Genomic DNA, 25,196 nt, shown 5'->3' on the forward strand with positions numbered 1-25,196 from the left:
TGATATGAAAAGGCAAACGAGATTCTTTTCAGCATTGATATGTATATTTACAAACCTTTACTGCACACTGACTCTTTGTACCACACATTCAAAACTACTGCATGAGCTGGGACTCATGGATTTTCAGAAGTGTCCCTATGGCACCGCTTGTGCCATCTTGTATGAGGAAACCCACACTGTAAGCACTCAGTATCTCACCCAACTCTGACCGTAACACAAGAATATATAAACAGATGCCAGATTGTGTCTAAATGCACATTATGCAACAATGATATAAAAGCTTCTTGGGAATAACCCTATACTTCAGAAACATTGTCATTACTAAGGCACTCGTGATGTATGTAAATAGTTACAACAGAGTAACACATGTATTAAAGACCATCAGCGAAGGGTTGTTAACATGAACCCAATGCGAAGAAGCAGATCTGAGGTTGTCATCAGGTGCACTGAGTTGTGGAGTTTGAACATGTTTGCTCATTTCCTCCCACTTTATACTGACAGTTCATGTATAGAAGCACATCTACATGCAGATAGAAAATATACAGACACTGCCTGCCTTAAAGGGAAACTTTCTAAGTGACTAATGGGGACAACAATTTTTGAAACTGGTCCAGTATTGCGTAAGAGTGCTTCAGACAGAAGCCGCCAAACAGGATGTATTGAAATCTAATGGGGCAGTAGCACCATGTCAGTGTACGTATACTAATAGTGCTCAGATTATTACGAGTGTCTGATACCATCATGGAAAGAAACATACAGAGAAACATTTTTTTCTTTACTTTTCACTTGATCCAGTCTGTCTGTTGTGTTTAACCAAGTCCCACTCAGTGAGAAGTTGGTGAAAGGATTCTGAAATCTCGCGAGAGTTGGATACAGAGTGCTGGGATCTTAGTGTTATCTAAAGGATTTTAAAAGTCATGATTGAATATTTAGCTGATTTTGACATCTACTGAACTCTCTCAGAACGATACTTCACCTTGAGCGTGACTTGATTAGACACCACAAGAGACAGACCGGATCAAGTGAAAAAAACATTTTACTTCTCTGTTCAGTTCTTTTCATAATGTTGTCAGACACTTATAATAACAATCTGACTTCCCTCACCCAATATTGGACCAATTTAAAAATTGTTGTCCCCATTTGTCACTTAGACACACACAAAAAAGAGGGAAACATGGTCCAGGTTGTAATATACCAAAGGTTCCCTTTAAGTCCAGCAACTGACTAAATATTGCAACTATTCCAGTGTCTATAGATACTGTATTATTTGATATTATAATATTAGTACATTTGTTAACCACTGGTAAGTTGCAGAACTATTTGAGAGAAAGTGCATTTTTTGTGCATAGGAATAACTTACACAAAATCCTAAATTCAGCCCTTTAGTAATTCTCCCTGGAGTTTGACATGATTTATAAATGTATTCTGATTCTGAAAACAAAGCAACGGTATTACAGAGCATGGAATGGTTTTGCAGTAGGGCGTCCTTCTGCACCCCCACGGATCTATTTGGTAGAGGCGCCGATGATTTGGAGCAGGAAAAGGAAGATCTGGACAATGTCAACGTAGATGGAGAGCGCGGCGAACACGTATTCTTCTGGGCTGATGGAGTGCTTCCTGTTCCCTATCAGCAGCTGTGTGTGGTACGCTAAAAACTGAAAAATGTAAAGGAAACATTTAAATGACACAGTAAGAAAGACTGTGGGAGAGTTTAAATGGAGGTCTGATGTTAATCACGCCCCCTGCATCAAAGTCAAATGCTCACCAGAGTGAAGACGATGGCTCCCATAGCAGCATACAGCATGTGAAGCCATGGGATCTGCACAAAGAAACAGACATTACAATGGTGGAAACCTGGAAGAGTTGTTGTTTTGCTGTTCACATCAGCTCGTACTCACATATTTGAAAGACAGCACAATGGCTGTAATGATTCCGGTTACAAACATCACAATGCCGAGGACACAGAACAGGCCCTGGCACTTGGTGAAGTCAACCTAGAGAGAGAAACCGCAGGCGGACATGTTAATACACGTGTCAGTGCACAAATACAGACACGAGCCCGCCATTTGAAGCTGATAAGCCCTCTCTCCCGCACACACAGACACACACAAAAAAAAAACGTACCTTTGTCTGGAAGCAGAAGACGGTGACAGCGATGCAGACAACAGCAGTGATAGCCAGAGCAAGAAACACTGCTTTTGTGCTGTAGTAACTAAAACCAAAAACACATGGTTAATACTGACGCACATTACCTGGATGTTTACATAATATTGTAGTGATTATATATATATATACTGTATTTTTTTTTTTTTTACCTGGATATGGATCCAGTCATGTAGGACAAAGCCAGAGTCTGTAAAAAAAATAAAGAAAGAGTTGAATCAAAAACACAATTACATCATTTGAAGAAAAGATTATCCATCCTGTGACTAACCTGAAGAGCTCAGTAAAGTAGGACAGGCATGGTCCTCACAATATTACTGAAATATAGTAACACATATCCCAGTGCTGAAGACATAATGCCATGATGAAAACTAAAATATTTGTAAAAACCTTTAACAGGGTGAGATGCTGTGCGCTAATACATAAAAAGAGGGGGGAAATATACAGTCTATGGGAAAAACACAGTTGTAGTGGAGCTAGACTGCAGGGTTCAGGGCAAAATTTGGCATTTTGAAATGACTAATGACACCTACACAAAGCTGGATCATACCAGTCCACAAACACTGACTACCAGATTTGGAGTATGAAGCAGCACACAGAGCCACTTTGCTCCCAGAGCTGATAAAAGACACATAAACTAAATATCAAGTGCACTATGTAAACCCAGCCTCTTAGTCAGATGTGGTGACTCACTGCTTAGCTCTGCTATCAAAGTCAAACTAACAGCACTACCACAGATTGAGGTATATAACTGGAAAGTAACTGCATTTTAGTCTGAGAGTAGACTTGATCCAAGTCCAGAAAACTGTCAGTTATTATTAGTCTTTAACAATCAAAAGCAGTCTGACTTACAAAGATGAGCAGCAGAATGACATTCCATGGGAACTTCCTCCTACACAGATCGTGGGATTAGACAAGGTCAATGCAGGTTTGTTTTATAAATATTCTCTGTACGAAAATTCTTTGTAAAACTGAGCAATCGCACTTACCGGGGGCCCTTGCAGCAGACCAGCACAAGGTGGGTGACGATATACACAGCACTGAAACAAAAATTTGCAGATAAGAACACATGATCACATACTCTTCATTTTTTAGTCTTATTAAACCACGTCACAGAGGGATACTCACTATGATGCCCAGTACACAGCTTGGTTTCGCTGTACGAAATCTCTGACAGGCTGGCTGTGAGAAACAAAGACACAGTTACAGCACCCAAACACATACAGTATACACATACAAACAGCCACACAAAAGCACACAGTCAGTATACTCACACAAACGTGAACACGGCCACAATAGCTGTGGTGACGAGCAGCTGAGACGCCAGAATCAAATACACCTGAAAAAACACACGGACGTTACAGCACCAGAGTCTGATCTGAGCAGCTCCGTCCATCTTCAGACAGCACTGGTTCCAGTTCGTTTCTCACGCTTAACCATACATTTAAAACTACCTAATGTTAATACATATAGTAAATATATCTAAAAATAAAACTTTTGGTGCTGGTTCTGGATTTTAAAAGAATAGTTGCAACTTTGGAAAACACATAAAAAATCTTTTTATTGAGCAGTGGAAGGAGAATTTATGTATTCAGAAGGTTATAGGAGGCTTTGGGGATTATATCTCCAATACTCTGGTTGGAGTTTTTGCCAGATTCATCTTCCAGGAAAAAAAACAACATCTGCATTGTTAAGTGACTTGGATTTAATGATAATACAAGATTACACAAATTGGAGATAAACCAGCACGGTTTCTGAACAAGTGTTTTACCTTCCTGATGAAGGCGTGCCGGATGCTCAGACTGTCCCAACCGCTGCCGTGTGCCGCAAACTCTTCATCTGTATCATCAGTAGAGCAGAAATATGAGCACTCAACTACTAAGTGATCCAATACCATTACTTTGTGGAGAGGTTCATGTAGAGGGAAGTGCATACTGCTGATTGTTGACCACAAAGAGCTTCAGGATACATCACTCAGCAGTGAAGCAAGCACCACCACTTAGTGACAAGCAACCATCAAATGTCCAACTATTAAAATACAAACTTTTAATGTTTGAGCTTGTGTTTTAACAGGCCAGCTAGTGGATTAAAAACTACACTACAAAAGATTGTACAGTGTCAGTAAAAGTCTTACCAGAGCTCAGGACATCTGATGGTATGGTAGGTGGGATTATAGGGGGCATGGGAGGGTGGTTAGGGTATCCGGCTCCTGGAGGTCCACCGTGGTGAGGCTGTCCTGGGTATGGTCCTGGAGGGTAACCCCCTGGCTGACCCGAGTACAGTGGGGTGTTTGCACCAGTGGGGTAGGGAGCAGAGGGCTGGCCTGGCTGAGGACCACTGAAGCCATACCCAGGGGGTTGTGGGTAATTCCCGCCCTGAGGTGCATACATCGGGCCGTAGGAGTCGTGGTACCCTGGAGGGTATTCTGACCTGGACATGTTGACTGTGAGGAGGAGAAAATATAGTTCATGTCTAGCATTTTTATGGACACAAGCCAACAACAGACAGACCTAGCAGCAGGGAGTCCTTTCTGTGTACATGGACTACTGAAATTGAAACAGTCTTTGATTAAAATAAAACAATACAGTCTGTTTTAGTAGGAATCTACAGGAGTTATTTAATCGTCTTTCACTGGGAAACGACATGCTGAAAGTTATTCAGGAGGTTTTGCAGAAGTTATCAGTTCCTCTCCAACAGCCACAGAGAAGAAGCAATCACTCTTCGTGTGAAATCTTCCTCCAAGTTAAAAGAAGAATATCAAGTTAGGTTTTAAGTTAGTGTGTGCAGAGACTTAGCAACTAGCCCTCACAGGCTAACAGCTACAACCATCTGAGTCCTTTAAACTCAATAATAAACTTTACTCTGCTCTGGGTTTAATAATGCAAACTATAACTCACTGTAATTTATATCAAATAAAAAACACACACTACTCCCTAAAAATGAGGAGTAAACTAGTGCCGCCTCAAGCAACATATTCCTATTCAACACATTCAGCTTAAAACAGTATAAACCATGTGAGTTTACTTTCTGGAGTCGTGTTGCCAACTTGGCGACTTTCTCGCTAAATCTGGCGACTTTCCAAACCCTCTTAGCGACGTTTTTCCTCAAAAGCGACTAGCGACAAATCTAGCGACTTTTTCTGGCGTTATTGGAGACTTTTCTGGTGTTTTTGAGACTGAAGTGGAAGGACGTATAGCTCTGCAGTTACTGTCCCCAAAGAGCTGTGGGTGTTGCCGTGTGCCCCCTCCTCGCGCAGCAGACCCAGCTGCAGTCAGAGCAGAGAGGAGACCCACACCACTCAGCGACAGAAATTGCGCAATTCCACCCCGCATAACAGTCTTTTGATTAAATGTAATATTCTAACATTTAACAATACAGAACAAAATTGATTTAAATTAAAAAAAACAACAACCAATAATCAACATAAGAAAGTTAATTTGTAGTTCTAAACATATTTAGGTTTTTTGATGTTATTCATCTCTCCTACAGCATCATTTACAATTACACGCAAATCGAAAATTATGCAAATTAGGCGATGACGTCATCTAGCGACTTCTAGCGACTTTTAGGACCAGGAGCCAATAGCTACTTTCCTTACCGAGGAGTTGGCAACACTCTGGACACAGAGGGTAACTTGTTGCCAAAGTCGCCTAGCATGGTGGCTAATTAGCGATTAGCATGCTAATAAACGTTAATTTGGTAAGACTTTACCATAAGAGAGGCAAAACATTACCATAATAACTTGTTACAATATCTTAAATATGAATGCTGATTTTTGTCCATAACTATTTTAAAACACAACAGTACAATTGTGGCAAAGTTGGTTTGTTGAGTCATGTGACTTATGCCACCTGGTTTCAAAAGAAAACTTAACTAACTATTTAAATAGCTGTTTGATACCTCTTATCAGTTATTCTATAATCTGTTATCACAGCCAGCAGTGTGTATGAATGCACACCTGTAACCTGCCTGCTGGGTTGCTCTAATGGCTATGACTGGCTGGATGGGCTTTCAATCAATCTAGGTTGACCAAAAGGTTTTCCTTAAACATGAAGTAGTGGAGTGGAGCATGTCTTGACTATTTCCCTCAGGGGTTGGTAGTGTTAATTTTTGGACAGAGTGACTTACACTTGACTCACACTCTCTAGGTTTCCTGAAACTCATCTCCAAATGAACACTAATCCTGCTCTGTATCTATTGGATGTCTAAATATGCAGGTCCTTGGTAACATAGCCATATCAACTTCATATGGTGATAGTGTTATGTCCATATGAATGCAACTTAAAGTTATAAGAAACTGCAGTAGAGAAAATACAACTCAATTATATGACTCTATTACCTTGTATCCTTAATCAGCTGTTTCATTTTGTGAACAATTGGCTGACATATTTACTTTTTTTAAAAAGTAAATCTTTTCATTTTCAGTTCAGTCACATTACAACAAATGTCCCACATTATTGCGCTGACATCCATTTTTGACAGAACCACATTTTCCATTGGAAGCAATTGAACAAATGGGAGGGGAAAAAAGAAAGAAGAGGGAGTATCAAATCACAATAACCTAGTTTCTACACACACAGAAACTGGGTTAACTAGCCTTCAGCTAACATATGTTATTCAGATGGCAAGTGGTCACATGCTTTTTAAAAGACTCTTTGATATCAGTACCAATCCTTAAAAAATCCAAATAAATTGTGCTCTCATCTAATCCCTGGATGGACATTATGGATACAATCACCTGTCATTCGATAACATTTTAGAAAAAAAGACTGTATATATTGTACTATAGCATAAAATGTAGATTTTCTGAAATATATGCATTTTAAAACGTTTTTTTTCCACACAACAGTAGCCTATAAGGAATTTACTCACTATAAAGAACAATCCTATTTCAGCGACTGAGAAATAGCATAGACTGGCTTCATGCCTGTGTATTGGCTGCTTGGTAAGAGTGTGTGTTTTGGAAAATAATCTTACTTGATCTTGACTCACACTGTAGGATACATTTTGGGGTTGTATCAGGTTAAAGTGAACAAATGGTTCTGCAGAGCAGTGTGGTTCATATAAACCACCACAGGCTCAGGAAGCACCACATGCATCTCTGAGGGAAACTTCTAATAATAAACCACCCACCCACCCACACACACACACACACACACACACACACACACACACACACACACACACACACACACACACACACACACACACACACACACACACACACACACACACACACACACACACACACACACACACACACACACACACACACACACACACACACACACACCCAGTGAAGTCACATAGGGCCCATTTATTCCATGTTTCTGCTATGAGTATTAAAACACTTGCGCTGATCGTACAGGATACTTGAAATGCATGCTGAATTAGACCTCTTTTACCACCACACTTAAACAACAAACTTTTAGTTTTTTAATATGTTCTTTTTTGCTCAGTTATTTAGAAAATGCCAAATGTCCTCCGAGCTCCGTCTTCACTGGGACTTTTAGGGGAATACGTACACTGAAGGAATTCAAGAGCTGGCTTGAACTCGCGCTGCCATTACATCACAGTCCGAGCACCAAGCAACAGGACAGAAAACACTAAATGGAAAAAGTGCTTCAGAGTATCTGCAGTAAAACAGTCACAGCCGGAGCCTGATCACGCCTTTGTTTAGTGAGACATTTAGGGAAAGCTTAGGGTGTGTGTGTTTTAATGGAAGAGTGTAACCCCCTTCCTCAGTAATATGAATATTTAGAAACTGTCAGAGTGGATGGCAGACGGTAGAGACTCAAAGCTGTAGTTTGAGATAAGCTGAAGCCATGACACCAAGCCATCATGTGGTTTTGAGTCAGTGTTGTAAAGCATGTGCCCACTGAAAACTCTGTTTGTATACCTCCATGTTAGGCCTAACACAAACCACATTTCTTTAAATAACTGCACCATCACTATCACGTGAGTGGACAAAATAACAGAAATACCTTTCAACAAAGTAAAAACCGGTTTGGCAAAGATGATCATTTTTGTTGAGAATGTTATAGGTTCTGATTTAACTTCTGTCTGTTAACTCCTTGACAACTTTACATTTATGACTTTTAACTTGTTGTTTTTAATGGGATAAATTGTGTAAGGTCTTCCCTGTTATTGTGTCTATGTAAAGTTTAGTTAGAGGCAGCATGTGATCATTAGCAGCTGTGTGAGTATAATTAGAGTATAAAAAGCTAAATTTGACCACTGTGCCATGGTGAAGATGCAACAGTTCTGACTCTGTATCTGGGTTTTTATTCATGTAAACATTGGTGACACAGATCAGAAGTATTTATGTTTAAATTTAGGTGCACTATTTTTAAAAGTTGACTAATTTAACACATGTCATGGGGAGAGTGTTGCAGTTTTATTCTCAATCAAGAGTGGGATTACAGACAACATTAATATACCGGGGATGGCCTTGCCTTTTTTACAGAGTGAAACATGAGGGCCTCTCCCCATCACCACTCATCACAGTAATGATACGTTTCATACTTTACTAAAGGTCAGCCATGTCCTATGGTTTGTCCCTTCATAAATAGGGGTTTGTGTGTTACTGTTTGTGTGGGGAAGTCTGAATGAAAGTTCCTATTTTTCTTACTATACTTCCACCAGAGCTCCACAGGGAAACACTGTTGGGCCAAGAGCTCAAATGAACACTGAAACAGGTTTTTCTTGCTGTAATCCACTCCTCATGTTCATACTGACCATTAGAAAACCCCTTCAAATAGGGGGAATGTATTAAAAAGTTGAGGAAACAAATGTGTCAGATATACTTGATGTGACTAACTCAGACTGCTAAAGCCTCATATAAGCTTCACATCAACTTTTAAATGTATTTTTGAACAAAATGTGTATTGGCCCCGTCACTGAAAACACATTTACAGGGATCTTTTAACAGCCAGTATGAGCAGGAGGAATACAGCGAGGAAAACCTCTTTCACTGTTCATATGGACACTTGACTGTTTGTTTTAAGACACGTGAAAAATGTTGAACTTGTTTTTTTTGACAACCACTACATTCCTGTAAGGTGTGTCTGGCCCAGGGTTATAATATTGTGTATGCCGACTCACTGACATGGCTTACTGGGGAACGTAAATAGTGTGAAACCATCACTTATGTCATTGGTTACACCTGTGCTTTTCCTGGTAGGCCTATGACAAGCCAAAATGTAGAACAAACAAAATACACCAAAGAGCAATCGCACAGAACAGAAAAGTGGACAGGATGTTTGCTTTTTCCTCCTTCAACTTCTTTCCTCAGTTCAATTTCAGATTCAAGTTTAAATAATACTCATCACTCGTCACTGCTCTGCTGCTAAATTAAACTTCATTTGACTTGACTGAAAACTGAAATGGCTGACACGTTTTTTCTTTAAGCATGAGGCTGAAAAGTCCAGAGCACACAGACTACACCCGCTCCACCCTGTGCTCACTGAGGTCTAAACCTCAGCTCACAGAAAGCCTTTTCAGGTGGGAGACCTTACACAAACACAGCCAGATTGCCATACATAATCATCAACACATTCAGGGTCACATCACACCATTGTGGCAACAGAATGAGTTAACTCTAGAAATCATATTTTACATTTAAGGTTTATGAAAACATGACATTCTAAAATTGGACTTACCAAGCGAGAGATCCCAAAGACAGAAACAATCTGGTCGTTGTAGTTCCCAGCAAGCAAAATGAGCAAACTGGTAGGCTTTCCACTGCCAGCCACACCCTCCCTGCTCACTAAAAACACTCCCTCCTGTAGAGACTTGGTCAACGGTGTAATGTGAATTTGTAAAGCAGCCTGCCTGTCTGTTCCCAGGCCTGTCCGGGTGTGTACTGAGCAGCAGCAGCAGCAGCAGCAGCAGCAGACTGTTGTGAGGCAGCAGTGAAGAACATTTCCTGGAACAGTGAAGAGCAGGGTGGAGCCCAGAGGAATCTGTCAGTCACACATACACACAAACATGTGTGTGTGTGGACTAGGCTTGCCAGATTTAGGAGCTGACTCATTTTTAACATGGCAGACTGAATAAAGGGGCACTACAACTACCAATGGCTACATTTACTCAAGTAATTAAGCACAATAATGCAGCACTTGATAATTTTATATTTACTGCAATCATGTATTTTAATCAGCTTTAGAGGTTGGAGTGTATTTCTTTACTCCTCTGCATTCATCCGACAGCAACATTTATTTCTTGACAGCAAACATTTTACATGAATTGTGAAAACTCATAATATACAGCTAATTTCTATTAAATGTAACTACCCAAAACTCTAAAGTACTAGAATTACCTGTATCAGCTTCAATAGTATAATGATGTCAACATATTAACTTAACGTATGAACGCAAACATATTTACATAATTCAGGTAATAGCATACAGTAAATAGTAGAATATTTTTACATTGTTTTTTGCTTGTTTTATTGTGATGGATTTCCTCCAGACCAGACATGTATTAAGACATACACAAAGATTCTGCTTACAACAATAATGTGAATATAAAATGCATTTCCATTAAAAAACAGATCAAATAATCACTTTAAAATCTTAAAAATGACAATTTATTAAAATCCATAATCTATAACTATGTAAATATTTAAAGTTTCCTCCTGGACACAAGATTTCTCCTACTTCACTGTAAAGTTCATTCTCAGTGTGTGTGCACTGGAGAATTCAAGTTTCCACATTACATTTCTGTCAGTTGAATATTGGACCATGATTGACTCCAAACTATTAGTGATGTCACAAATCATACTCGTACGCTCCTCAAAATCTGATTTTTAATGAGCTCAGAGAAACTTTCCACTTCCAGCAGATGAATGTGAAAACAGCCTTCTAGTGTCAAACTCTACAAATACATCATTCAGCACAGTGAAGCTCAAACATTCAACTGTAGGAACAAGAAGAAAAACATTATTTTTGAGCGGAGGGGGACTGTAATTAAAAATGAAAGTGCTAACCGAACATATCTGACTATATGAACAAAAAGCATTTAAGAGAAGAATATATTTCATTTTCCTTTACATGACACAATCCTCAAATAATAATTCTTTAAAACGCCATTATTGTGCACTATCAATTGAAATCAGTGTTAAATCAGTTGAAAAGTATATGGCTGTCTATAAGAGAGCGACACTCATCATCAACTGCTTTGCTGGGGACTATAACGCTGGTATAGTGAGACAAAACCAAAATCTTCCCAACTGATGTCTTATTGTTCATTTTAACTACATGTCATGGGAATAATAAGAGACATAAAAAAAACACATTTTCTCTGAATGACGTCTTTAACAATCTTTTTTGCCATGATGTTTTTTTTGTTCTTAAGATTAACAGACATCAGCTTGTGAAGGTAACAAGACGTTCAAATCCATCCAACCACCTGTACCTTATAGATTAAAACACACACACATTCAGATACAATCATACACACAGTGAACTCGAGTTTGGTCTTTTTGAATCTGCCAGTTTGACACATTTACAGCATCACACATATTTGAGGACGAGCTTCTTGGTGAGGGTGTATTTTGGCTCTGGCATTTGTTTGTAGTTCAGATATACTCCTTTGCTGACCTCCCTGTTCACACGCGTCAGAACAGTGAGGATATCATCGTTCTCCAAGCTGAAAAGAAACATCGGAAACACATTACATATTATATTGTATTAAACATTACATATTGTGTGTTTTTCTTAAAAATACATCTACTCCTTCTTCCTCATTGAAAAATCCAGACGATGAACATGAAAACTTGTTTCATTCAAAAGTTTAACTGCTTGAAAGAAGATTTCCATTCTCAGTGTTTGTACACTGATGGCTTTTATTTTCCATATCATACTTCTCTAAGTTGAAACACATTTCTGAAAAAACACATTTTTGAGTCTGGGGGGACTTTAAAATTCAGTCTGACATTAACAGTCAGTAAGTGATTATCCTTTATGACAAAGGTTGTGGTTAAGACTTAGTTGGCCAAAGCTCTGCCCAAAGCAGCCTCAGCCAATAGTAAGCTACAGGAAGTGATATGACAGGAAGTTGCTTTGTTTATCTATGTCGCAATAAGAGTATGGTACTGTGTTACATATTTGCAACGTTTTGAGTAACTTTGTTGGCACGTATGACCGTTGATGCAGTATAACGGTAGATTTCAAGCTTCAAGCAACCGTTGAATTGACCGTTGATGCAATATACTGTGTTGTTTAGTTTTAGTTCAATGTCTAATGTGTTACTTAACTCATTACTTACTTGATTAGTTCTGTCATATTCAGTATTTACATAATTTGAATCATACTTACCCGTGAATACTAAATGTAGATCTACAAATATTAGATTAGTCCTCCTAGCCATGATAAGCTAACTTGTACATTTGACAAGCTATTCTGTATTGTTTATTAATGAATGCTTTTCTGTATTTTTATATGTCCATTTCAGTTTTACACTTTCTTGTATTAAATTCTGATCAACTACAACACCTGCCTGTTCCTTTGAGGATGTGATACAAGGGAGAGTTTAGCTGGCTGTATCTCAATATACGGCAAGAGTCACATTGGGTGCAACGGTACACAGTAAGTGATTATCCTTTATGACAAAGGTTGTGGTTAAGAATTAGTCGGCCAAAGCTCTGCCCAAACTCTAGTTAGTGGTCAAAAAGCACATCATGAGCTTTACCTCATGGACGCGTTGCTTACCTTTCTGCTGATCTTGTCAGTTGCCTGCACAGCTCCTGGATGTAGATGGAGCCTGTGGTAGTGTTTCGAAACGACTTGCAGTTCGGTACAGTGGCCATGCCCAGCAGGAAGTCTGCATCCCAAGGCACCGTCTCGCCTTCAATACGACCTGCGTCTGTCTCCAGTGGTTCCTGTCTGTCCCCCTCGTCCTCTCTTGGCCTCGGAGGACACGGCAATGATCCTCTCTGGTAGTCTTCTCCTTGACACGCTTGGACGAAGAACAGTTTGGGCTTCCCTGCTAATGTGGGGGCTCGCCCACTCTTGAAGGGCTCTCTCATTTCTTTCAGGTACACCCGTTGCTCATCAGTCCCGAAGACAGTTCCATTTTCTCCGTGGGAAAGCATGCACACCACCTAAAATCAAAAGCAGGCATTTTTTTATAACTGAATTTCTAATTTTATATTGTTTTGATTCTTAACATGTAGAAATTTAAACTGGAGTTAAATACAGTTTCTAAAAGTAATGGTTGACCCTTTAAAAATGAAATGTTAAACAGGACTATTACTAAAATGTAGAGATCATCGATGATACAGTTCTGAAGGTGTGTGGCATTGCTTACCAAGGCATCATCATTCAAAAAATTTCTTGTCCCCAGTGCTTTTAGTTCTCTTCGCATGGCCTCTGCAGTCAAGTCTTTGTGTATCTCCACCTTAAAGCCAAGACGGTTGAACACTGTCTGCAGAGCCTCTGTGTGAACGAAAAGAGACACTCATAAATAACTAAGAAACAGCAAATCAGATCACATGGCCGCTCAAATACAAAGATACATACTCGTATCCTCCTGAGCTCCTGCTCGTCTTTTCAGCCCTGCTCCCAAAAATAACTCATTGTTGATGACCATACACACACCACGAGGGTTATGAGTAAGACTGTAGTAGTCTGCCTACAACACAAGCACACCCACATAGACATATCATAAACATTAATGTTTTGATGGATGAATGAATGAATGAATGAATGAATGAATGAATGAATGATTGGTACTGGTAATTGTGGGAATGGTTACCGGATCGAAAGAAGAGGAGGGCTGTGTGTTTGGTTCTGCATCAGAGTAAACACGCGCTCCTTTATCTGAGGAACAGAAACAAAGAGACTCACAACCATTGTATGAAAGTCTCCTGCAAACAGTGCAACCACTTGATCAACAGTAATACTACATTTAAATGTGCATGTGCTTGTGTGTGTGAATGGGTTTACCGTCTTGATATTGCTTTACAATTGACGCCAGTGGTCGATCCAGGTCCGACAGGACATTTATCAGCTCATGAAGATTTGTATTTGACAGCAGACCAGCCTTTTCCATTTCATCAAACAAATCCAGCGGGGTCTGTAATTAACAGACAACTAGCTTGTCATTAGGGCTTTGCTGTCGGTCTTGAACTAAAGCTAAAGGAGCCTGTGTACAAACACAGAACAGCAAACAAGGTATGTGTGCTAGTACTAGTGCAAACAACACAACAATATTAAGCATGATTCAATTATGATTATGATTTCACAGAAAGTTTGAAACTCTAGCTGGAGGTCTCTGAAATGGCCACCAGAGGGTGCTTACATCATCTTGAGTGGCTTACTTTCTATGGAACTGAAGATGATGTCTCCTCCACTCCTGTATCTACACCAGTCTATACTTCAGATCACTTGACATACAAAAAAACTACAGCCATGTTACCATTTGGAAACATATATATATATAATATCCTTCAGCTTTACAGCAATAACATTTAATTAAAAGCACTCATGACAAAGCACTGCATACTGTTTAAACATATTGGAGACCCTTAGTTGATTAAAATTTTAAAAAGCAAGATTTCACTGAAGTTGCTGATAAACGTCACACTTTGAAAATGTTATAAGTAGTGGTGGTTATGAAATTTTCCATCAAAAGCAAAAAACTGAAGTCTACATGATATCTGTTGTTGTTATGTAACTGTGGGTACAGCAAGGTGATTTTCAAGGTGTTGGCATGGTGTATGTGAGTGTTCTCACTTTGCAGTTCTCTACTTTTTTTCTACCCAGCTCTTCGTGCAACAGAAACTGCATCTTTCCGAAATTTTCCTGAGTTATGTCTTCATATATTTGGTACAGCATCACCCTAACAGAAAGAGCAGAAGAGTGGAAAAGGAGAACACATAATTAACAACAGACTCAAGACTAACACCTTTGGGTATAAAATTGACAGCTTTTTTTTTTTTAAATCAATGCTTTTACCTGTAATCTGACAGGACAGGATTTGCGTCTGTTTCCTCTGGCTGCCTACTGTCCGTCTCCAGTAGGCTGAGGAGATCTCTTCGCTGGATAGTGTCGAGCAGCTGATAAAGGAAGGCACTGTTGTCCATTAGACCTTTTTCTTCTAGTCTCAAAAACAGGTCTTTTGCATCCCTGATCTGCATGAGAAAGGCAGAGAAACAGACACACAGATACATCTATGAAACACATTTCCTACATGTTGTAGTCTAAGAAAATGGTATTTAGAGTAAAATGAGAGGGAGTGCTGTCTGGTTGTAGAGAAATATGAAAGTCCCAAATGAAATAAGTCAAATTTCACATGCAAGCTTTGATACAATGTGTATTTTTTTACTTTGCCTTTTAATGATGTCCCTTTGTTTCCTTTTATTCTTTAGTTTGTCTTAATTAAGTACTTTGGGAATCTTGCTTTGGTAAAGCTGTGCACATTGTTAATATTACATGCTGAGACAAAATAGGGGAACCAGTTTTACTACAGAAACATCTTTTTAATTGTGATTATGTTGAATGTAGTTGTAGTGTGACCCAAAAAAAACTCCCCAATGTAACTGCTCAATGTGAACTTTGTCCTGGGACGTGGGGTTTGAGACATGTGGTACTCACCCCATGTAGGCGTTTCCTGTTGACAACATCAAGACACAAAAAGCAGAGAGCTGCCACCTCAGAGGACTCCAATTCTTCATCTATGCGAGACAGCATTAGCCTATCCATCATTCCCACCAGCAACTGGCCTGGTTCTCAGCTCAAAGAGATCTGCGAGTCGGTGCCATCCGACAGGTAGAAAAAAAGGAAACGGGAAACATAAAAGTAAAGTGAGCATGTTTAGTTTAGGAGAAGCTAAAATAAACACATCTTAAACTCCACTTCTTACAGCACAGGTAATGAAATAATAAATGCACTAGAAAGATTGGTTCGTTTTGAACACGCCTCTGAAAGCTCACTTTTAAAAGGCTTTGTGTATTCAGTTTTATCTGATGAACATTTATGGTAAGGTAAAGTAAGGTACACTTTATTGATCCCCCTAGGGGGAAATTCAAAATTGACAAACAACAGTAATCTTATAATGGTGAAGTGATAAAAAATAACATCAAATACTATATCTCTAACATAATCTATAATTATATAAATCTACAATGTACATAAATTCCTTATACTATATTCAGGTGTGCAATGTTGCTGGGATTAAACAGTAAAGACAGCTTCAGTCTTATTAGTGGGAGGTACTGGGAGCTGTGGTGTTGTACAGTAATATGTGCATAAATATCTATATTATGTATTAGTGTGGTATATTTGTCTCTTTATATATTTATCAATTTTATAGATAAATTTAAATAAACTTTACTATAAATATCACATTACGAACAGTTCCTCTGTAGGAACATTTACATATTTTAGATCCAATGCTGTGCCGACGTCACTGAAAAAAGTACGTTCACGTCACAAATTTATAAACTGTTTTTATTTTGAAAAATTTCAAGTTAAATCGGTTTAACATTAACGTTACATTACCGTAAACCGTCAAACGTTTAGGTGACACCGTAAAAAGTGTTTGTTAGTATAAGTTTCATGTGACGTTACCGGCTACTGAGCTAACACTTGGAGGAGAGTTAGCGTTAACTTTACGTTAAAACTTACGGTTAGTGTTTCACTGCCCGGTTCCGTCCAGCCAGCGAACAGCCGCGTTTCCTCTTCTTCACATTTAATTCAGACCAAAGTCTCTTAGAAAGAAAGAAAAATTCCGAGACTAGACTTCTAAACTCCTTCCCGTCGCCTTCTCTCCACTTTCAATTTCAACAGGAAATGTGCCCCCCCCTTCTTTTAAAGCGGTGAACTTTCAAAATTAATGCTGTTCATAGTGGATGCAGACGGATTTTTAATGTTATTACTTTGTACTGAGTAATTTTTCGGATTGTCTTACGTGAAGTTGCTAATGGCCAGTTTGCACGACTATCTTACAAGCTCCAGTATGATTTAGAGGAGGTTGTTGTGCCACGTCTTTTCTGTCTCTTCTTTACCTCTTTTACTTTGAAGAGCTTGTCAGGTTAGTAAGCGTTGTCTGTGGTCAGAAAGAGTGATGAAGTTAGACAGTGTTAACATCAAACAAAACTACAACCACTGTGTTTGAAATAAGACCCTTTATTCTGATCTACATAGTTTTTTTACACAGCTCAGGCTTGAGAGTTATTGTTTATTTCCACCATGTTTCCCTTTATACCACTAGCCATCTATCACTCAAAACAAAAAACAAATGCAGTTTCTAGACTTCATGTTAATTCAATAAGTGAACTGCAATTTATGAAAGACTGTTTTCAAGAATAGTTGTGCTTTCACGGTGATGGGGCTTTCAGTTGTGGTTCTGGAGGACGGTGGGAGGCAAATGGGAGGAAGTAGTCTCTGGCAAACTGGAGGACATAATCTGGTTTCCTCAGCAGCAAGAACTGTAAGAAGTCAGATGTGAGGGCGCGGATCTCTGGATGCTGTCTCAGGTATGAGGCATGGTCCGCCTTCAGCTCCTCCTGCCACACGGAGACATAAACATACTGTCATATTCTGCTTAAATGATTTATATTGTACAATGAGATGTATCAGAGGAACGGTATTATTCAGGTGTAGTCAATCTGAATAAATGGATCACATATTGAGACACTGTTTTTATCATATGTGAACATTACTGCTCACCTTTCTGTCTAGGAACCTGGAACGCATCTGCATGTCTTCTTCCCAAACCAGGGGGACGTTCTCAAAACCTAACATGCACACACACATACAAACATCATCAATGACTCTGTTGCATACGAGAGTGAGTTTTTATGCATGTGGAAAATGCTACCTTTTTCTAGCAGTGATGGCAGCTGCACAAGTCTCATCATGACCGGTGATCCCACCTGCACTCTGCTGGCCAAATGCCTGATAAAAGAAAACATATCGCTCAACAAATTCATGAAGTTATAGCTAATTTTTTATTTACTGAGCATCAAAGTCATACATGCATGTCCTCAGTTTCACTTCACGCGTTTTGGAACGTTTATCTTTTTTATGCTCTCTTTCATACACACTCACAGACACCCACCCAAAACAACTAAAAATATATTTAATTGTTAACCCCAGTATCGCATGCCATGTCTCAAAGAGAAAAAAGTTCTATAAGGAAAAACAAAAAAAAAGAAAAAGAAAACAAACAACACATTTTCTTTTTATGGTCTTCTATGTTTTAATCTGGTTTCTATTGTTGGTCTTGCTTCTGCCACATTGATTGTATGTTTTTATTGCCTTTGTTTTTGATTGTTTGCATGTTTTTATGGTCCTTTCAGATTTTATTCTTGTGTAGCACTTTGTGAGTTTTATTTCTGTGAAATGTGCTGTACTAAATAAATGTATTAGTTTATTAAATCTTGTGTTATGTTATAACTTTCATAAACCTTTATTAATGCTTACATTAGTTAATCATTAATAATAACTTAATGATTTGTTATAAATATAGCTTTAAGAACAGTTTTAGCTTTTGAAACTTATTGGGGTAGAATTGCAAGGCTAATAAAATGTGTTTCTATTTTCTAGTAATTGACAATGCCACATAACTGATGTCATTAACCCTACTCACTGAAACATTTTTACTACTGATGCTACTCTAGTGCACATCATCAGTGATATTACCTTGGGTCATAGGGTGTTTCGGGACTTTTGAATTGAAATCACACACCCTCATCCAGACTACCCAACAAGGGTTGATCAGACCCCAGCTTGTGCCCTAGCAGCAACCCACAGATCTGCCCTCTTTAGCCAGAGACATCTTGGCGCTTTCTTGGTTGCACCTGTGGCGTTGAAAAGACTTTCCTTATTCTTCTCTCTCCCGTGATTCAGAGTGCAGGGTATGCCATGCAAAGCGACCGGCCTGCAAAGCCCTGACAACTGACCTCTACGGGCTAACACCTGGCTCTCCAGCCTCTTCTTTGTCTAAACTGTCCTTGAATTCAGTCTGTAGTGTATCAGTCTATCCTTCTCCAAGACACAAGAAGTTGTTGAAATTGGCAAAATGTTCAATGTATTACCAAAAAAATGACACATTTTTACATTTACATTTTTACTTTAAAATAAAGTAAACCATTATTTTCAATTGAAATTGGCAGTGAGACTGTCAGAGTGGAAAATGTGTGGATAAGTATACTTATTGAACGTACCCATCAGGCAGGAAGTAGCACTGCCAGGTAGTGGGGCTGTCCTCCACAGAGTGAACAATCCTCTCTATCCCGAATACCTCCGCAGTTTCACCCTCAATCTCCATCTGCTTCAGACCCAGCTCGCTCTGATCACAAACAGATTATTCAGCGTTCACAATTATACACTTTTTCTGAGAGGAAAAACAGGCTCCACTTACTCGCATTCAAAAATCAAACACTGAATGAGCGAGAGGTGTCACCCGGACTGAATTGCTTACAAAGGTTGTGCGGATGATGCGTAATCCCTGGTCGAAAGAGATGAAGGTCATCTGTTCAGGCACTTTCTTCCTCAAAGCAATCAGACGCATCAGCAGTAAGTTGGATCCCTCGGTTACCAGCCCTCTTAGAGCAGACATGGGATAAGAAACACTTTCCTTCATCACCTCCTGCACACACACACACACATACAAAAACAATTACACCTCACAGTTATCAAGCAAGAATTTTATGATCGGTGGTGTACAATTGAGTTAAAGAGAATTATGTTTTCATAGAAGTATATTATTGTGGCAGTGTAAAATAAAAAAATTGTATTAGAAATGTTAAGGTGGACATTTATATACCCATTTTGCAAGGCAGTATAAGTACAAGTCATTTCAGATTTTAGGTTCTTAATAGCAACTATTTTACATAAAAATGTTAACAAGATCTGGGGCAGTTGACTCTCATTCTACCACTTCTTCTCTCACCTCTCCTACAGTGGTAACTTTATCGATCACCATGTGCCCGTCGTGTTGCACCATGCGACACCTCTTTTCCAAACTGTGGCCCTCAAGCTGCAGAAGGGATGTACGTGTGTTTAAAGACAGGAAATGCAAAATAATAGCAGACGAGATGGCATAAGAATAGAATGCAGGCAAGTGTCAGGGTACAATGTTTACACATAGTGCAACAGCTGATTTACAGTGTGTATGTTCAAATGAGACAGCGCAGGAAAGTTTGCAATGACTCACCTGGACATACTCATGGTAATCTTCCTCCAGCACCTCCAGGTCCGTGGTTAGGTAGGCTTGAATTTACGATGAAGGCAGGGAAAAAAGAAATGAAAACAGAGTGTGCAGTAAATGGACAAAAACAGTGGAGATCAACCTGTCTTTGCAATCACCTGTCACTGTTGTTCCACAAGGGGAGTCATCGATGGCTCCTTGGCTTTGAGCGTGCAGCAGCAAACAGGGCTGCTGGACTCTTAGGGCAAACTCCACCGTCACATTGAATTTGCCCAGGTCTCGGCCGCCCTCTGACACAGTCACCAGGGAGTCTGGAAACACACACTTCTGCAGCTCTGCAGGGTCTGACGAGATGAAGGCATTTTTTATATTAGACAAAAGCCATAACAAGACAGTTTAAAACATGTTTTAAGCTCACTTTCAGCTAATTGCTTACATGAAATGAACAGCTTCTTTGTCATGATGTGCCAGAACCAGGTGGTGCTAACTCTCAGGCATACGCAGTGCTTGTCTTTGACTCTATAGGCTAGACTAGAAAGAAAACAAGTCAACTCACCAATGCTGGACATAAATGTGATAGCTTCGTCAGAGGCTTTCAACTCCTGTCCATGGTCTGGTTCTTCAGTCCCTGCCAAGGCATCGGAAGGAGTGTCGTCTTCCAGCGGGGCTTGCATACTATACGCTGCCTTTATTTAAGGCTTTATTCAAGACTAAGCTAAATAAATCGGTGTGTAGGCGAACCAGGTTTAAGAGAAACACTTTTGACGCGCCAGATAGGTTGTTTTTATCATTTTTGTACCGAGCAGCCTTTCGCTGTACTTTTATATCCAGCGTCTGTTCAGATACACGAAGAGCTGCCATGGCAACGCGATTGAGTACCGTAAAGATGGATGTAAGCGTGCAGCCGAATGTGAATATCTGGAAACATGCTACTATGGTAACGACGCTGCAGTACCGTAATTATTGTTGCATGTGTGCAGCCGAATCTAATCTGAACGCTATTCTCAAATACAGGCCTGTGGATTGATTTATAAGGTTCACTGGTTGAATATGTTTTTTAAAAAGTCAGTTTTTTGTTGTTGTTAAAAGTATGAAAGTTCAAAATAATAACAATAACAGCTTAACTGTTGAAAAAACAAACAAACCGATAAATAGTTTCTCTTAATGTTGCAGATACATAAACATTAGGGTACTATAATGCAGTTTTTTTCAGCACTGTTGTAAAGAATGAAAGCAGCCTAGTATGTTTTCAATATGTCCTGTTTGTTTACTTCTTTTAATTAATTCAATAAACTAAAAGTGAGTTGTTGGTTGTACCTGGGGGTAGATGTCATAATACCCACCAATAAATGAAGATTAAAAGAGGTACATCAATGTATGTTAACTTATACTTAACGATTTTTGTGTGAATACTAACTATTTGATCTAAACAATGAATATATTCCTAATTTGTAATTTTAATGTTGTTGTTTTCTTTTTTTAATCTGCGGAGGTTTCAAGCACAAAATATGCAACATAAGGAATGCAAATCTCACCAGAATCCAGCGTTTAGGCCTTTATATCTTGGATACTACATGATCATAACAGTCTGAGCAAAAATGTTTATTGACAAAATATGGAATATAAAAATATTAAAAAGGATTATTTAAAAAATAAAGATTTATAGTGACAATGAGATAAAAGAGAAATACATATATTTAAGAAAAGACAGCCCTAATTTAAGACATAAGGGATAATGGGTTTGCATGATTTGTAGAGATTAAGCTTCAGTTGTGCGGTAACAACACAAGACTCTTCGTTAGCGTGTCCCTGGTTTCAGGCATCTGCTTGACTGCACCTGGTGTCTTGGAACCCTCTTTCAGGCTTACTTCATTCTTCACACGGTAAAAGATTTTGGAGATGTCCTGACCGCTGAAACAATACACAGTGTACAAAAACATGTTACTCACTATCAGTGCACATATTATGACCAAACAAATGGTATACAGTACACACGGTTGATGAAAATATTGTGGACCAGAAAAGGTTATTATTTTTTTATTAGTAAGTATTTGAACATTTAATAATTAGTTTTACATTTACCTCGGACAATCCTCCTTCAGCTTCTGACACACAGACTGGATGAACCAGCTCCCATTAATTGTGTGTCTTATTGATTTATAATCTTCAACAGTGGCAATGGCAACTAGAAAATCAGCTTCATCAAGGATGAATACTGATTCAGAGTCATCAGTCTGGAGATCTGGTGTTAACACTCCTGGTTGTAGCCAACCACCCTGGCAGGCCTGGATCAGGAACACTTTGGGTTTGCCGGTGAGGGCTGAGTCATCTGTCACCTTGAATGTGCTAATTATTTCGTTAATGGAGAGGGGCTTCTTATCAGTCCCTAAAACTACACCCTTTGATCCATGACTCAGAACACAGCAGATGAAGGCATCGCCATGTTTAGGAGGCTCCTTAGGATCAATGAATTCACTACCAGACCACTCCTTTGCATTGAACTCCTGCAGCTGAGACAAGTCACCCGGAGAAGCAAAGTATTTCAGTGCACGATCCATCTGGTCCCTTTCTTGGTCTTTACACATCAGGACTCTGAACCTAAGCCAGCTGAACACTTCTGCCAAATGTCCTGTAGAAAATTAAAAAAAAAAAAAAGTTAAAACATTTAAGTTTAAAAACAGGACAAAAATGTAAAGCTGTGAATGTGTCTTCTCTGTAACATACGAGCATCTGTGTCAGTTCCTTTTCTCATTGTGTTATCCTTGAAATTCTCGTTGTTTATGATCACACAGAGGCCGACAGGCTGGCTGTTCAACTGATATGGCTTGTCCTAATAACAATGAAAACATAACTTTGGTTGGATATTTCTATGATTTGATAACATAAAGTGTGCTGTTTCAACATCAGGTACATTAGACCTAACCTCCTTTCGTCTTTTGCAAATCACCATTTTCACTATAAGATTATAAATTCAATAGATGTGTGAAAAATTGTAAACTCTCTTTTAAGGAATTCCTTAAAGTCTAGCTTTTATGAGGTATTACAGTATTTTTATGAGGTATTACAGTATTAATATGCTAATAAGCATGTGTAATCAGGCTTTGAGATCATAATATGTCTTAAACCTCACCTCCTTTCGTCTTTTGCTCTCTTGTGAAACACCATCTGAGGAAATCAGAGTGAAACAGAATTACATTTCCAAACATTAAACCATTTTTAATGAAGCCTTCAGTTGCTAACTTCATGTGAAATACAATATGGGCTTCTATATGAAAAATGTCAAATCTATAGTAAAAATGTGTATGTTAACATACCAAGGTTATCAGAAGAAGCTGCTTGGACGGGCGTAGTTAGAATGCAGGTGTTTGTTAGTATGTTCTCCAACGCTGGGTAAGTCGATTTAATGTCGTCATCGGTTTGCAGGAGGTTCAGGAACTTTTGGCACGTGTCCGGTCCTTTATTCATGATCTTATCCACAAGTGCAACAACGTGTCCCTCTTCAGTCTCTCCTTTGATGTTTTTGAGGTTGTTGTACTCACGTTGAGTTATGAGACCTTTCTGTTGGACTTTGTCGAAGATTCGACGGTCTGCACTCAAAGTGTCAACAATTTCTGTTTTCTTGCTTCTCAGTTTGTCCATGGCTGCCATTATGAATCTGAAATAGAGACAGAGACATGAACAACATGATATTCGAGAGAAGAACTTGTTTTTTCCTGTTGACCATGAAGTGCACCAGTCAATACAGTCATACTGGGTTTCTGGTTTATTATCCATAGAGTCAAACCTTGTTTTTGTTGAAAATAATAGGCTATAATTGCATTGCTTTATCACTCAAAGTCTTGTGGCACATATTACACTGTAATTATTCATTTTGTAGTGTTTTCACTAGAGTGACAGTAAGGCAATTGTTGCATGTCTGACTACAAAATAGATTCATGGGGATTTTAAACTAGTTAAGTTTGAATTCAATCAAACTTGTGTCGTTTAAGCCTATAAATCACTTATAAAGAACAACAAGATTCCAAACACCAGTCAATATTGAGTTTTTTGTGGAAATAGTCAAACCCTGTTTTTGATTAATGGTTACTTACTATAGTCGCGGTAATTATAGCAGTTAGAACCATCATCTGCAGGACTATTACCTTTTCATTTAGCCTCGAGTTCATCACTCACGAGGCAACATGTTTCTTTGGACAAATTAAGTCGCACGTGTGACTGAAATATTAGCTACTATGGATTTTAAAATGTAACAAGCTGGTTGGGATCCAAACAAACTTCTTTCGTTTTCTATATTTTACGCCACGTCCTACACAGCGTCATGTTTAACGTCTGTATAATGTCTCAAGTGGGATTTCCACCGCGCCACTACTGTTTCTCCTTTTCAGACAGACTGCAAAGTATCATATAAAAAGTAGTTATTGCTGCTCTAAATTGAAGCATAGTTAACTTACAGTCAGGAAGTCTTCTTTCTCGACTCCAGGTTCCTGTCGTTTTCAAAGCTCCAGCTTAATGATTGGACATTACAATTCAAACTAGCTCCGCCCCCTCAGCTGTTCAACATGCATTAAAACAGTGTCCTCGTCACTGACTCAGGTCTGTTCTGGTCAGATAGGCCAAATGATGTTATGTTCCAGTGTTATGCAACTTTTAAGGTCTTATAAGGTCAAATGTATTAAAATCTACATAATGCTTGTGTTTACATTGTAATTTATGGTGTATTTGTGAAGTGATGTAAAAGATTGGATGTAATCTATAAATGGTCAGTCTTCAGCTTTTGAGGGCCAAATCTCTTAGTTGGGGGCCCAGATTTTTCCTACAGGCCATTATTTGCCTACAACTGCTACAGCATGATGCCATGATTAGTTATGGTTGTT

The 25,196-nt window shown here is 38.9% G+C and overlaps 4 protein-coding genes across 4 annotated transcripts; all 4 read right to left on the minus strand.

The window, feature by feature from the left end:
- Positions 1-668: 668 nt before the first annotated feature.
- On the minus strand, positions 669-10,003 carry LOC133991005 (protein lifeguard 3-like). Its single transcript, XM_062429453.1, has 12 exons — positions 9,825-10,003; positions 4,298-4,606; positions 3,935-4,002; positions 3,438-3,502; positions 3,292-3,345; positions 3,153-3,203; positions 3,016-3,055; positions 2,316-2,353; positions 2,125-2,212; positions 1,899-1,994; positions 1,766-1,819; positions 669-1,655 (listed from the first exon to the last, which is right to left on the minus strand). Exons 2-12 carry the CDS (start codon positions 4,599-4,601, stop codon positions 1,506-1,508), a joined length of 1,008 nt encoding a protein of 335 aa, XP_062285437.1. The 5' UTR covers positions 4,602-4,606; positions 9,825-10,003; the 3' UTR covers positions 669-1,505.
- A 585-nt stretch (positions 10,004-10,588) lies between these two features.
- On the minus strand, positions 10,589-16,932 carry casp8 (caspase 8, apoptosis-related cysteine peptidase). The gene is made up of 10 exons (XM_062428684.1): positions 16,794-16,932; positions 15,762-15,911; positions 15,123-15,298; positions 14,901-15,006; positions 14,112-14,241; positions 13,921-13,985; positions 13,686-13,797; positions 13,474-13,601; positions 12,876-13,267; positions 10,589-11,814 (listed from the first exon to the last, which is right to left on the minus strand). The coding sequence occupies exons 2-10, from the start codon at positions 15,870-15,872 to the stop codon at positions 11,679-11,681; spliced, it is 1,356 nt and encodes a 451-aa protein (XP_062284668.1). The 5' UTR covers positions 15,873-15,911; positions 16,794-16,932; the 3' UTR covers positions 10,589-11,678.
- Positions 16,933-17,285: 353 nt separating this feature from the next.
- On the minus strand, positions 17,286-20,996 carry catip (ciliogenesis associated TTC17 interacting protein). The gene is made up of 9 exons (XM_062429155.1): positions 20,879-20,996; positions 20,481-20,666; positions 20,329-20,384; positions 20,065-20,151; positions 19,594-19,761; positions 19,337-19,461; positions 17,989-18,065; positions 17,838-17,905; positions 17,286-17,674 (listed from the first exon to the last, which is right to left on the minus strand). The coding sequence occupies exons 1-9, from the start codon at positions 20,994-20,996 to the stop codon at positions 17,486-17,488; spliced, it is 1,074 nt and encodes a 357-aa protein (XP_062285139.1). The 3' UTR covers positions 17,286-17,485.
- Positions 20,997-21,909: 913 nt separating this feature from the next.
- Positions 21,910-24,802, minus strand: LOC133990389 (caspase-8-like). The gene is made up of 6 exons (XM_062428685.1): positions 24,774-24,802; positions 23,637-23,977; positions 23,453-23,487; positions 23,047-23,152; positions 22,405-22,951; positions 21,910-22,233 (listed from the first exon to the last, which is right to left on the minus strand). Exons 2-6 carry the CDS (start codon positions 23,968-23,970, stop codon positions 22,089-22,091), a joined length of 1,167 nt encoding a protein of 388 aa, XP_062284669.1. The 5' UTR covers positions 23,971-23,977; positions 24,774-24,802; the 3' UTR covers positions 21,910-22,088.
- Positions 24,803-25,196: the final 394 nt, after the last annotated feature.

This window comes from Scomber scombrus, chromosome 11, assembly GCF_963691925.1.
Source record: "Scomber scombrus chromosome 11, fScoSco1.1, whole genome shotgun sequence".
In the NCBI taxonomy this organism is placed as follows: Eukaryota; Metazoa; Chordata; class Actinopteri; order Scombriformes; family Scombridae; genus Scomber; species Scomber scombrus.

Bases quoted from the DNA above. Each gene is read 5' to 3' on its own strand.
- casp8 (XM_062428684.1), bottom strand. From the start codon at position 15,872: ATGATGGATAGGCTAATGCTGTCTCGCATAGATGAAGAATTGGAGTCC. The intron at 14,242-14,900 runs GTGAGAACACTC...TGTTAATTACAG, and splicing joins AAAAAGTAGAGAACTGCAAA to ACCCCGCTGGATTTGTTTGA. The intron at 11,815-12,875 runs GTAAGCAACGCG...GTTTCTTTTCAG, and splicing joins CTGACAAGATCAGCAGAAAG to CTTGGAGAACGATGATATCC.
- LOC133990389 (XM_062428685.1), bottom strand. From the start codon at position 23,970: ATGGCAGCCATGGACAAACTGAGAAGCAAGAAAACAGAAATTGTTGAC. The intron at 22,952-23,046 runs GTATGTTACAGA...AATTTTCTACAG, and splicing joins AGGAACTGACACAGATGCTC to GACATTTGGCAGAAGTGTTC. The intron at 22,234-22,404 runs GTAAATGTAAAA...GTATTGTTTCAG, and splicing joins CTGAAGGAGGATTGTCCGAG to CGGTCAGGACATCTCCAAAA.
- LOC133991005 (XM_062429453.1), bottom strand. From the start codon at position 4,601: ATGTCCAGGTCAGAATACCCTCCAGGGTACCACGACTCCTACGGCCCG. The intron at 2,213-2,315 runs GTAAAAAAAAAA...TTTTGGTTTTAG, and splicing joins ATGACTGGATCCATATCCAG to TTACTACAGCACAAAAGCAG. The intron at 1,995-2,124 runs GTACGTTTTTTT...TTCTCTCTCTAG, and splicing joins TCTTCTGCTTCCAGACAAAG to GTTGACTTCACCAAGTGCCA.
- catip (XM_062429155.1), bottom strand. From the start codon at position 20,996: ATGCAAGCCCCGCTGGAAGACGACACTCCTTCCGATGCCTTGGCAGGG. The intron at 18,066-19,336 runs GTACGTTCAATA...TTCTTTTATCAG, and splicing joins TGCTACTTCCTGCCTGATGG to GCATTTGGCCAGCAGAGTGC. The intron at 17,675-17,837 runs GTGAGCAGTAAT...TCCGTGTGGCAG, and splicing joins CCAGGTTCCTAGACAGAAAG to GAGGAGCTGAAGGCGGACCA.